The sequence below is a fragment of the Cervus canadensis genome, chromosome 19 (assembly GCF_019320065.1).
Source record: "Cervus canadensis isolate Bull #8, Minnesota chromosome 19, ASM1932006v1, whole genome shotgun sequence".
Taxonomy (NCBI): domain Eukaryota; kingdom Metazoa; phylum Chordata; class Mammalia; order Artiodactyla; family Cervidae; genus Cervus; species Cervus canadensis.
Genome location: NC_057404.1, coordinates 41,651,702 through 41,663,849, shown reverse-complemented (window position 1 = coordinate 41,663,849; position 12,148 = coordinate 41,651,702). Strand labels below are relative to the sequence as shown.

The following is a 12,148-nucleotide window of genomic DNA, read 5'->3' as shown; positions in this document are numbered from 1 at the left end:
GTTACTGAGAAACTCTGGACCAGGGCTGCAGTCACTGTAAGCCTGGGTGAGGCCGGCCTAAGCTCCATCATGTGCTTATTGCTGGCCTGAGATGGGCCTCCAGGCTCACTCATGCGGCCCTCTTCCAGAATTGCCTTGCAGCATGGCAGCCAACTTCCCTCTTGGCCAGGAGAGAGCTGAGTGAGCGCCTAAGACAGAAGGTACAGTCTTCTGTAACCTAATTTTGGACATGCTGTCATCGCTGCTGTATTCTGTTGGTTAGAAGTGATTCATTAGGTCATGTCATGCTCAAGGGAAGGGGGTTACACTAGGGTGTGAATTCCAGGAGTGGTGCATTGTGGGCTATTTTAGATGCTGTAAATGGAACACACACACACTATCATGGACTGAATTCTGTGTACACCCCACCCCCAAATTTATATATTGAAGTCCTGACCCTCAATAAGATCAAAATGTCTCCCTGTTTGGGGGTGAGAACTTTAAGGAGGTGGTTAAGTTAAATGAGACCATTAGGATTAGTCCTAAGCCAGTATCATTGATGTCCTTATCGGAAGAGGAAATTTGGACAACAGCAAGGGTATATGTGTGTGTGCACAGAAGAGGCTGTTAAGGGCACTGTGAGAAGGCGGCCATCTGTCAGCCCAGGAAACCAAACCTGCCAGCACCTTGATCTTGTACTTCCTAGCCTCTAGAACTGTGCAAAACTTAATTTCTGTTGTTTAAGTCACCCAGTTTGGGGTATTTTGTTATGGCAGCCCTGGCAAACCAATATACACATATGTACTATTTTAAAAGAAAAGGTTTTTTGTAATGTTTAAGTCTCATGGTAATTAGAGTCTATCTTCTTTTCTCCCCTTGAAATTACAGATGCAGTGTTCCTTTGGTTGGGACTGGGGACCTTCTTTTCCTACCCAGGGCATCTGGAAAGATGTTAGAATTGAAGCCTATAATATTTGTCATCTGAACTACTTCACATTTACCCCCATCTATGGTAAGCTAAGAGCTGTGATTTTTTTGTTTTTCTTTTCTGAGCCTCCTCTGTGTTATAAACATTGGCTTTATAATTTGAATATACAAATACACAGTTGACCTTTGAACAATATGGGTTTGAACTGGGCAGGTCCACTCATGTGAATTTGTTTTAATGAATACTACAGTCCTGCATGATCTAAGGTCTGTTGAATCCATGATTCAAAACTGCAGATACAGGAAGGCTGACTTTGAGCATCAGTGGATTTTGGTACCTCCAGCGGGTCCTGGAACCAGTCTGTTGTGGTTAATGAGGGATGAGTGTACTTTTCAGAGACTGACTTTAAAATTTTTATGGCACATTAAGTTTAGAAAAGTGAAAAATATGTACAAACTGATCTGTCATGAAAATTTATTTTCCATGGAAAAACCGAAACAAACTTTTTGGCCAACCCAATATATAAGGCAGGTAAGTAGGTGGGTAGCTACCTTTTAATATGTCCTGGAAAAATAAAAAAAAATTAGAGAAAGAAAGAAAGAAAGGAGGAGAGAGGGAGGTGAGGAGGGAAGGAAAGAAGGAAGGAAGGAACTCTGTTTTCCCTAGCTATGTATTCTCTCTTAAAAGAGTGGGTCTGCTGGCTTGCACTCCTTTTTGCTGCCCCTGTAGTCACTTTCGGAACTCCATGGTGCTGAGTTCTTGGTTTGCCTAAATCACTGGGCTGACTTTCTGTCACTGCACATTTTCTCTTCTGAAGGCCATGACATACCAGCCTTGTTAAGAGTTGAAAGTAAACTGGAAGGCAAACAAGACATTAAGGAAACTCTGGTAAGGTAAAGAATACTGCCTTTTCTTTTGAAAGGAGCATTGAAAAAAACCTCAGAAATCTCACAGATGTCAACAAATTGGTTGAGTACTGGTCAAATATTTGTTGAGCTCTTTGCTCAGCACTGTGTCTGGCTTAGAAAAGAAATATAATGTGTTTACTGACACTGCAAGTTGGTTGTGGTGTGGAGGGGAGAGATAAACCAAATTAGATTGTGTTGCAGTCTTCAGGATGGCAACCCCGGTAGTTTGGAAAATCAGAGATCAGAAGATTTTGAGAAGTTAGAGAAGTCAGGGTGAAGGTGGAGGCAAATGGGATTTTAAACGATAGCTCACGATGCCCAGTCCAGTTCACTGCAGGCCTAGCTAGACGTTGTTTATATGCAAGGTTGTGATGCGTCTGTAGGAGATTTCTGGTGTCTTTAGGGCCTGTTGACCCTAGATTGCTCTGCTGCTACTGCTGCTAAGTCACTTCAGTCGTGTCGGACTCTGTGCGACCCCGTCCCTGGGATTCTCCAGGCAAGAACACTGGAGTGGGTTGCCATTTCCTTCTCCAATGCATAAAAGTGAAAAGTGAAAGTGAAGTTGCTCAGCCATGTCCGACTCTTCATGACCCCATGGATTGCAGCCTACCAGGCTCCTCCGTCCATGGGATTTTCCAGGCAAGAACACTGGAGTGGGGTGCCATTGCCTTCTCCGTAGATTGCTCTACATGGAGCCAAATCTGTGTTTTCTGAAGGCGGAAGATGAAAGCACATTAGAGATGGTTGATAATTGAGGAGGCTATTAGGTGCTGCTGGCATTTTTAAATGTTAAAAAAGCATTAGAGGCCCTGATGTAAATTGCACATATAAATGTGGCTATTTAGAGCTTTCTAGTTTAGTGTTTCTCAAACTGTTCTTCAGAGACTTCAGCAACCCAAACTGAGCCTTGCTGTAAAATCAAATACATAATGGTTCACTCTCCCCGACCTCCATCCATAACTTTTCTCAGGTATATATAATAAAACCTTCTGTGAGAGGGGGCCTGATTTTCCCAAAAGTTATTTATTCAATAGTTTTAAAGTTTAATCAGCTTTTGGGTGGTTAGAAAAAGTGCTCTGAGTTCCAGTATTCTGATATCTGAAAAAATTTGAATAGCACTGCTCTAGTTTAATTTAAAAGCTTGAATATGAACCTAAATATTTCTTTCTGATTGTGAGTCATTAAGGTTCAGTTTATTAGCCATTAGTGACTAGGGTGAATTTTATTTGAATTAAATCAATTTAAGTGATGCTTAAAATTTTATTTAGACTCACTGTTATTATCCACATCAAGTACATTTTTGTTGTCTTATGACTACAATATATTTTGTACTTAACAAAGAGAAAAATATGTTTCCTGTTCAGAAGATGTGTCCTATGCATATTAAGCAGTAATTCTTATATTTTTGATAAATTTAATAGATTTCAATTTGGTTGCTTGATGTAAAAGAGAAAATTGAAGCATAAACTTACAAAGCATTAGGAGAGAAACTTCCTTTAGGAGTTTTTTCAGAATTTTTTTTTCAGTTTGTATTTGGAAAATAGCAATCATCACTGAAATCAATATAAATTTAAAAGTTGACAAATAATAGAGAATAAACTAATATATTTTGGATACATTTTGCGTTTATTTTGTATACACTTTGAAGCAGGATTGTGAGTTACCAAACATTTTTAAACAGGAGTAATTCAGAATCTAAAGTAGATACACATCATTTTTATTTAAAATCAAATACTGTATTCATTTTTAAAATTAAAGTGTGAAATGAGGCTAATCAAATCTAATGTAAGCAATGGCCAATCACTGTATAATAATACTACAGATAGTTTGTATTTAATTCTTATAAATTTATATATTGAGCTTATATTGTCTCTATAATAAGGGAGGAAAGCAAATAAACTAATCTAATATCTAGTAATTTCAGTCAGTTTATTATGAAAGGCTAAACTACTTTGACTTTGTGGCACTTTCTGCTTTCTGCCTGTTGTGGTTAGATGAAAATAACTTTTTGCTTTTCCAAATATTCGATTTATTTCTTTATTTAAAATTAGTGTGCTTACCCCTAAAGATCAAATGACTAACCATAGTTCTCCAATTTAATTGTATAAAGTATGACAGAAAAAAGCTATTAGACTTTTAAAAATTAACTTGAAATTTTTGTTAATTAATTTTCTTTATGTATATATATACACACACACACACATATATATATTTGTCTCTTTCTACATTCTTAATTTTTTATCATAGTGCACTTTTCAGTATCCTTTGGTCATTTGTTTGATTTCCCTTGGCTTCCTAAATGATTTTCAAGTATTCTTAATGTTTAAGATAATAAAAACAAGTTTGTATTTGAAAAAAACACTGAGGTCAAAGGGAAGCAAGAGTTGCTCTCATTATCTCTTAGGCTCTCGTTTATCTGGGTTTTAAGAGATACTGATGTATTGATATGGTTTTCTTTAAAACTTTATTAGAAAATATTTATTTGAATGCATATATGTGTGTGTGAGAGAGACAGAGACATACATTCATATATTGATCATTTCATATTTGTAACCTGATGTAAATTGTTCATATTAGGTCCTAAAATTTTTTAGGGAGGGATGGTTGTTTACTTTTATGAACTTTCCGTAAGGTTACGTAGACATTTTAAGTCCAAATATATAATGTTCTCATGAAACACTTCATTGCTTAATCTTTTGTTACCACGGTTAGAAAAAATAGTACAGAGATGTTTTTTTCCACATGTAAATCTTCCTCTTGAGCTGTGGTGAGCTGTGGGTCTTTGACCTGTGCTTGGGCACGCGCTTCTGTTCCTCAGAGACACCGTCTCCCTGACCCTATCCATATTTACCTGTTGCCTCAGCCCAACGCACCGCATCTCTTCATTCTTGAAGACCTAGCCTTTGCATTGGAGGAGTGGGCCCAGCTCCTAGCTAGACTCTAGCCTGTCTGACAGAGGCCTGTATTGAAGGTCACTGCCGCCCTTTGCATACAGCTTGCTACAGAGCATATAATATTACAATGTAGCAAAGATTTGCCCATCTTGCTCTGTTGTTTAGTGGATAAGTTGTGTCCCACTCTTTCCCACCCCATGGGCTATAGCCTCCCAAGCTCCCCTGTCCATGGGACTTCTCAGGCAATAATACTGGTGTGGGTTGCCATTTCCTTTTCCAGTGGATCTTCCTGACCCAAGGATCAAACCCACATCTCCTGCATTGGCAGGTGAATTCTTTACCACTGAGCAACCTGAGAAACCCTTCAGTCTTGCTTAGTGCCTTGTTTAACGCATACATTTTCGAATGCAAGCATGCATTTTCTTGCGTTCATTTTGAATCACTTTTCATTACCCATAAAATGACAGTATTCAGCCTTGAAAATATATTTATGGGTAGGTTGGTTGTTTGAATGGAGAAGGCAATGGCAACCCACTCCAGTACTCTTGCCTAGAAAATCCCATGGACGGAGGAGCCTGGTAGGCTGCAGTCCATGGGGTCAGACACGACCTGAGCGACTTCACTTTCCCTTTTAACTTTCATGCATTGGAGAAGGAAGTGGCAACCCACTCCAGTGTTTTTGCTTGGAGAATCCCAGGGATGGGGGAGCCTGGTGGGCTGCCGTCTGTGGGGTCACACAGAGTCGGACACGACCGAAGTGACTTGGCAGCAGCAGCAGCAGGTTGTTTGAATAACCTCCTCTGATTATTGTTGTGTAAGTCAATTTTTTTTCTTCTCTAGAACTTACCGGTTTATCCTTGTTTGGTGTTGGGCTGGGGGAAGATTTTGCTTTGTGCGTGTTTTGTCTTGATTTCATCTTGGAGGATTTTGTCCTACTGAGTAGGCAAGGAGATCTTGCTGCTTGGAAAAGAAGGGGAAAACAGCTATTGTAACTATGTAAGCCTGCTTTTTGGGTAATACAAGCTGTTAGCTCTTTGAAAAGCAGCTACTGGAGTCTGTCCTGTAATTCCGGCAGAAGGATGGGGAAATATCCTATGTCTGAATGTAAACATTCTGAGGCTTGTTGTCATTGCTGTTCCTTCAGGGGAACTGCAGCTCTGCATCACCTATGAAAGATGCAAGATGCAGCTCACAGGTAGAAAGAGGAGCTGGGAGGAGCTCAACAGGGCTAATGAATGCAGCCATCTTTGAAGAGCTTCCCCCTCAGTGGGATTAAGCATCTTTTTCATTTACATAAGCAATCTACCAATGTTTGCAGATCCATCCCATGCTAACCTGAGTGTGCTTCCATGTCCCTACTGGTTCTTCCATGTCCCTCCCAGATGCCGTCCTGTATTCTTAACCCTGACCTTTGGGGTATATTTTGTTTCTTTGAGTAGATCCAACATTTTTGCTCTTTGTGTTTGGAGTATAATTTATAGCGCCTGTCAAGATTCACAGACAGTAATTATTCAAGAAATATATTTCCACTGTTCGGCAGAAATGCCCACATAACTGGTGTCATGCCTTTGTCATGTAGTTTAGATTACAAAGATGGTATTCTGACAAATGGAGGATCTGGGCACCACGTAATTATGCACTTGGTGGAGGGTCAGACACATTGTTTATGTTTGTATATTTCAGTGTTTTTTCTTTCTTTCTTTCTTTTTTTTTGTTACAAAGACTCTCATATTAAGAGACTAACATTCTATTGTACACGCTTGAAGTGCTTTTTTTCACATATCACATATTTACTATTAGGACTTAGGACTCTGAAGGGCAAAAAGCACATTTGCTTTTGTTCTTCCTCATTGTTCAGCTTCATTCCGTGTTTGCATCCTAGGGTGCTTCTCTTTGATAGGCACCTCTGTGGGAGAGGCATGCAAGATGGAGAGCACTGGGGTCAGGAAACCTCGGCCCTTGTCCTGTCCACTGGCTCAGGAACTTTGGGCTAATTCTGCAGTCAAGGCCTTGAATACCCCGTCTACAAAGTGACTCATAGATCACCACGTTTCCTCTGCCTCTAACATTTCACAGGTTCTCTCCCCATGTTTGTAAATTACAGCACTCATTATAACCTAGTGAGGGCATACGTGTGGAAGAACTCAGGTTTTCTGAAGCTAGATACGTGATTAAATGAAGATATTGATACTTGAGGCTTAATTACAGTCAGTTAAAGCAAGGCTTACGGTGTAGTTCTGAGAGTGTCTTTCTGGTGGTTACAGACGCGCTTCTGTGTGTGCTCAGATGCTCAGTCACGTCCGGCTCTTTGCGACCCACGGACTGTCCCTCACTAGGCTCTTCTGTGTGTTTGAATTAAGGTAATTCAGCCATCTTCCTATTTCTCTCCTTCCATGACTTGTTTTCTTTTTTCTTCTCTTAGACAACCCAGTAAAGCTTTTTTTTTTCCTGACCACATCTAAATATTTTTTTCGTGACCACATTTTTACCACTACATGGGAGTGTAAAAGGAGCTGGCACATTTTAGACTTTTAAATATATATATATAGTTATATTTATTTGGGTGCATCGGTCTTAGTTGTGGCATGGGGGATCTTTGTTGTGGACTCTCAAGTAGTGGTGCGTGGGCTCCGGAGCACAGAGGTTCAGTAGTTGCAGCTCACAGGCTTAGTTGCCCCATAGCATGTGAGATTTTATTTCCCCAACCAGGGATTGAACCCACATTCTCGGCGTTGCAAGTCGGATTCTTAACCACTGGACCATCAGGGAGGTCCCATAAACAGTGTCAAAGGCTAGTGTATTGGCCACAACTGCACACGTTCAGTTGTCCTGAAGGTCGCGTGCATGAAGCAGCAGCACACTTTAATCTGGCTGTGTGGCTGGTTTCCCTTTCTGCAAATTCCAGTTCAAGTCGGACTCATGCTGATTTGGTTGGTTCGTTGTCTTTAGAAACCTCACACTGAATCAGCCTTCGAAGAATTTGAGAATGATTCCATGGCCAGAACCGTGTTCTCTGCCGTGTCCCAGGTCGCCTGCCTGGTACAGTTTGTATGGAGCAAACTGTAAACTCTAGTGTCTTCTGCGGGGAACAGAAGATCAGCTAGGACACTGCTGAGGCTGCAGGCCAGGGAAGGCCTTGGTTGTAGAGAGAGAGCACGTTGCTTTATTCTCCACCCTGTTCTGATGATGAGTTCCTGTCCTGTTTGGGCCCGGGATTGATCAGTCAGGGTGAGGAAGGATGCAAAACTTGATGTAACTGAGAAGGAGACCTGGGAGGGGATTTTGAATTATTTACTAACCTTTCTTCTTTATGCCATCTAGTACTTTGTCCAGTTTTGAAATGTTCTTGCATTTGGCTTCAGGAGAGCTGGGGGTGATAGGTATTCTTTAGGGAAGGATAATTTGTTAGTTACAAGAAATATGCTAGGAAGCTGTGTTCTAGAAATGGGTCTTGATTTATAAGAGGGAGTGTTCCTTAACTAGATGTAAGATTATACATTATAAAATCAGCCAGTGAAAAGAAGAGACCGGGTAATGACAGAAAATTATTGTTTAAATGTGCTTTGTGAACCTAAATTACTGCAAGTTTCCATGACTTCTAGAGGGAAGGGTTGTACTCCATTTGGAAGATGAGAGAGCAAAATGAGTTGGTGTAGGGTTTGGTAATGACGATAGGCTTGTAACTCTTCATGTTGGCTTTTTCATTTCTCAGCCTTAGTTTTTTCATTCCGTGGCACTCAAGGAGAATAATGGGATGAGCTCCAGACGTGTGATGGTTTATTTTATAACTTTCTGTGTTAGAAGCAGTAGACACTGAGCAGTTTTGCCAGTAACCTTTGCGAGTTACTGTTACAGCTGGAGGCAGTTACAAGCAGCAGATTCTCTGTTGAAGAAGTGATAGGAAACAGCTGAAGAGCCTGCTTGATCTTAGTGGTTATTGGTTGGTAGGAGGGGCCTAGAGGGCAGAACTGAAACGTGTAGGTGGTAATTTCATGGCTGCAGTCACCATCTGCAGTGATTTTGGAGCCCAAAAAAGTAAAGTCTCTGCCTGTTTCCATTGTTTCCCCATCTATTTGCCATGAAGTGATGGGACTGGATGCCATGATCTTAGTTTTTTGAATGCTGAGTTTTAAGCCAGCTTTTTCACTCTCCTCTTTCACTTTCATCAAGAGACCCTTTAGTTCCTCTTCACTCTCTGCCATAAGGGTGGTGTCCTCTGCGTATCTGAGGTTATTGATATTTCTCCCGGCAATCTTGATTCCAGCCTGTGCCTCACTACTAGTCAAGGCCTGAAAGAAGGGAGGTGGGAGTTTTTGTCATTACACATGTTAAAGAGAGATTAGAATGGCATTTGGGGGGGATGTATTTTAGGATAGAGAGCAGCATATGCTTTTCTGTAAAGGGTCAGGTAGTGAATATTTTAGCGTTTAGGTTCGGATGGCCTTTGTTGCAGTTACTCAACCCTGCCTTTGTGGCCTGAAGGCAACTGAGAGCAGCGTGTGAGCAGTCAGCATGGGTGCTGTGTGGGCTGCTGGAACAAGGTACTGAAGACTGGGCAGCTTCAGCCACAGGAATTGATTTCTCACGGTTCTGGAAGCTGCAAAGTCGAAGATGAAGGTACTGGCCAGTTTGGTTTGTGGTGAGAGACTGCTCCCTGGCTTGTAGATGGTACACTTCCTAGTTAGGTCCTCATGTGGTGGTCAGGGTGCGGGGGAGAAAAGGGGGGAGATGGAGGGAGAGACAGGGGAGGAGAGGGAGATGGAGAGAGTGGGAGACGGGCATGGAGGGAGAGACTCATGGAGGGAAGGACGTGGGGGGCGGAGAGAGAGGCGGTGGGAGAGAAAGACAGAAAAAGGGAAGCGGGTGGGAGACATGAAACGGGGGAGGCGGAGAAGGAGAAGGAGGAAGGGAGAGGGAGAGAGAGAAATTACTCTCTTTCTCCTCTTGTAAGGCTACCTTCCTATCAGAATAGGACTCCCTACCCTCATGAACTCGTTTAACGTAATTACCTCCTGAAAGACCCTGTCTCTGGAGAGAATCACATTAGGGGTTAGAGCTTCAACACATGGAGTTTGGGTGGGAGAAATGATACGGTTCAACCCATAGCAGCTGTGTTCCAATGGAATTTTATCTGTAGAAACAGGAGGTAGCCCAGGTTTGGCCCACAGACCGTAGTTTGGCAGCCTGTGGTCTAGAGAAATCAAACACATCAGAAAGTAGGCTAGGTGATCTGTCAGTGTACTTCAACAGTTTTGCAAATCTGTGCTGTTTTGGTCAAAGACTCAGCCAGAGGACATATTTGATGTCTGGCATAGCTTGCCATCATGTTCTCCTATATAATAAAACCCTCTCCCCACTGTAAAAATCCTGAACACCACTAAGATACAGTTTGGGTGAGATTATTTGGGTGAGAGTGGCCGCATTTAAAGGTTAAGTGTACAGTCTCTAGTTTTAGACTGTCTTGGTTCACATCCAAGTTATGCTACTTACTCGCTGTGTGACCTTGGGCAAGTTACTTAACTTCTCCAAACCAGGTTTCTCATTTATAACATGAGAATAGTGGAATTTACCTTATAGCAATGGTGTGATGCTTAAATAAGTTAATACATGTTGGGGGCATAATGCAATGCCTAGGTCATAGTGTGTTCTTGGTAAATATTGTTATTTCTTGAAATAAGAGATAATAAGGGCTTCCCAGGTGGCACTAGTGGTAGAGAACCTGCCTGCCAATGCAGGAGGTGTAAGAGAGGTGGACTCAATCCCTGGGTTGGGAAGATCCCCTGGAGAAGGGCATGACAACCCACTCCAGTATTCTTGTCTGGAGAATCCCATGGACAGAGGAGCCTGGTGGGCTACAGTCCATAGGGTTGCACAGAGTCAGACATGACTGATGTGACTTAGTACGCACACAGGGAAGCCAGAGGCAATATGATTAGGAGCTAAAAGTGAGGCAGGTGTCAAAGATTTAGGGATATCTTAGAAAATAAATAGCTTTGGATCAGATTGGAGTATGTGCTTCCATTTAAAAATGATTAAAATGTGGTAAAGGGAATATGAATACTTTTCTGAATAGCCTTTTAGTTCTCCTGTTCTTGTATTACACTTTTGTACTTATCCATATCCCATTATTCTCTTAGCTCATAGGTGCAGGGGCCATGTTTGTTTACCCTGGTCACTATTTAAGTCCTATCACTTAGCAAAGTACATGGTTCTATTTCTTGGATTAATAATCTACATTTAGAGTACATCTTTATTTTTTGCACATCTGATTAATTCTAATACAACTAAGTTTATAACTTATTATATGGCTTAAAAACCCTTAGTATTTTTTACTTTATAAAAAGGAACAAGCAAGAGTTTATCAATCTTGAAAGATTTATACTATCTTTTCACTTGTAATTTTCTATTTATGCCCTGTTTATAAAGTTTTTGTGACTTACGATTATAACAGTTTTGAGTAGAAGTATATACAAAAATATAACTTTGGTTATTCTTCTTTAGAATGAAGGATTAAACATTAAAACAGTTTTCACTGAACTCTTGATCATGATTGCATTTGTGGAGCACTTACAATTTAGAAGCTGCTTTGGTCTTTTTTCAATGAATTCTACATAATATATATATTTTTTCTTTTTCTCTTTACACCTTAGATAACTATATGAAGACATGGCATCTTCAAATAGAGTCTTCTTTTGATGTTGTCAGCTCAAAGCTGGTTTCTGGTGAAGCGATTGTAGCCATCCCTGAATTAAACATACAGCAGACAGACAACATTGAACTTCAACATGGGGAAAGGACTGTTAAGCTCTTTGTGAAAATCGACAAGGTGAATGTCGGCACTTTCTGAGAGGCTACAAGATGGAAAGCAGTATTGTTCAAAAGAAATGCTTAGAAAAAAGGAACTGAATATTAAGGAAAAATGTACCTTTTCCATTTCCTCCTTTACGTTTAACCTGTTATATATTTTTTGTGTGTGCTAAGGAATGATTTCTTCCAATTTTAAGATTAAGAAAATGGAGGTTATGTGATTAATTTGGAATCCTCTCCTCTCAAGAAGTCAGGTGTGTTATAGTTTAATTTTTCTGCAGTATTTGCAGTATCCTAAATCCAAAATGCATCCTAAGCATCATATTTGAATGTTGTGATTGTTTTTGATACTGGTAAACTATTTTGAATATTGGTGCTTATTCTGAATACAGAATTCTAATTCTCAACTTATAATTTTTCATGAGTAGAAGTGGACTGGATTTTACTTTCTCTTTTTCCTTTCCTTTTTCTTCCAATTGACAATTGTGAGCTGAAAAGGATGGAGCAAATCAGCATTCAGTAACTGTTCAGATAAAGTAAGAACTCAAAACACTTTTCTAGTTCTGGGCTTGAAAGAAGAGTTCACCTCAAAGTCCAATTCTAAATGTTAAGAATATAGAATAAATGTCAAC

General features: G+C 40.5%; 1 protein-coding gene across 1 annotated transcript in view; it reads left to right on the top strand.

The window, feature by feature from the left end:
* Nucleotides 1–12,148, top strand: part of MANBA (mannosidase beta) — a 124,188-nt gene that overhangs the window by 19,253 nt on the left and 92,787 nt on the right. Inside the window, exons 5-6 of the mRNA XM_043438653.1 lie at nucleotides 868–991; nucleotides 11,360–11,535. Coding sequence (XP_043294588.1) covers nucleotides 868–991; nucleotides 11,360–11,535 — 300 coding nt within the window. The remainder of the gene's footprint in view (nucleotides 1–867; nucleotides 992–11,359; nucleotides 11,536–12,148) is intronic.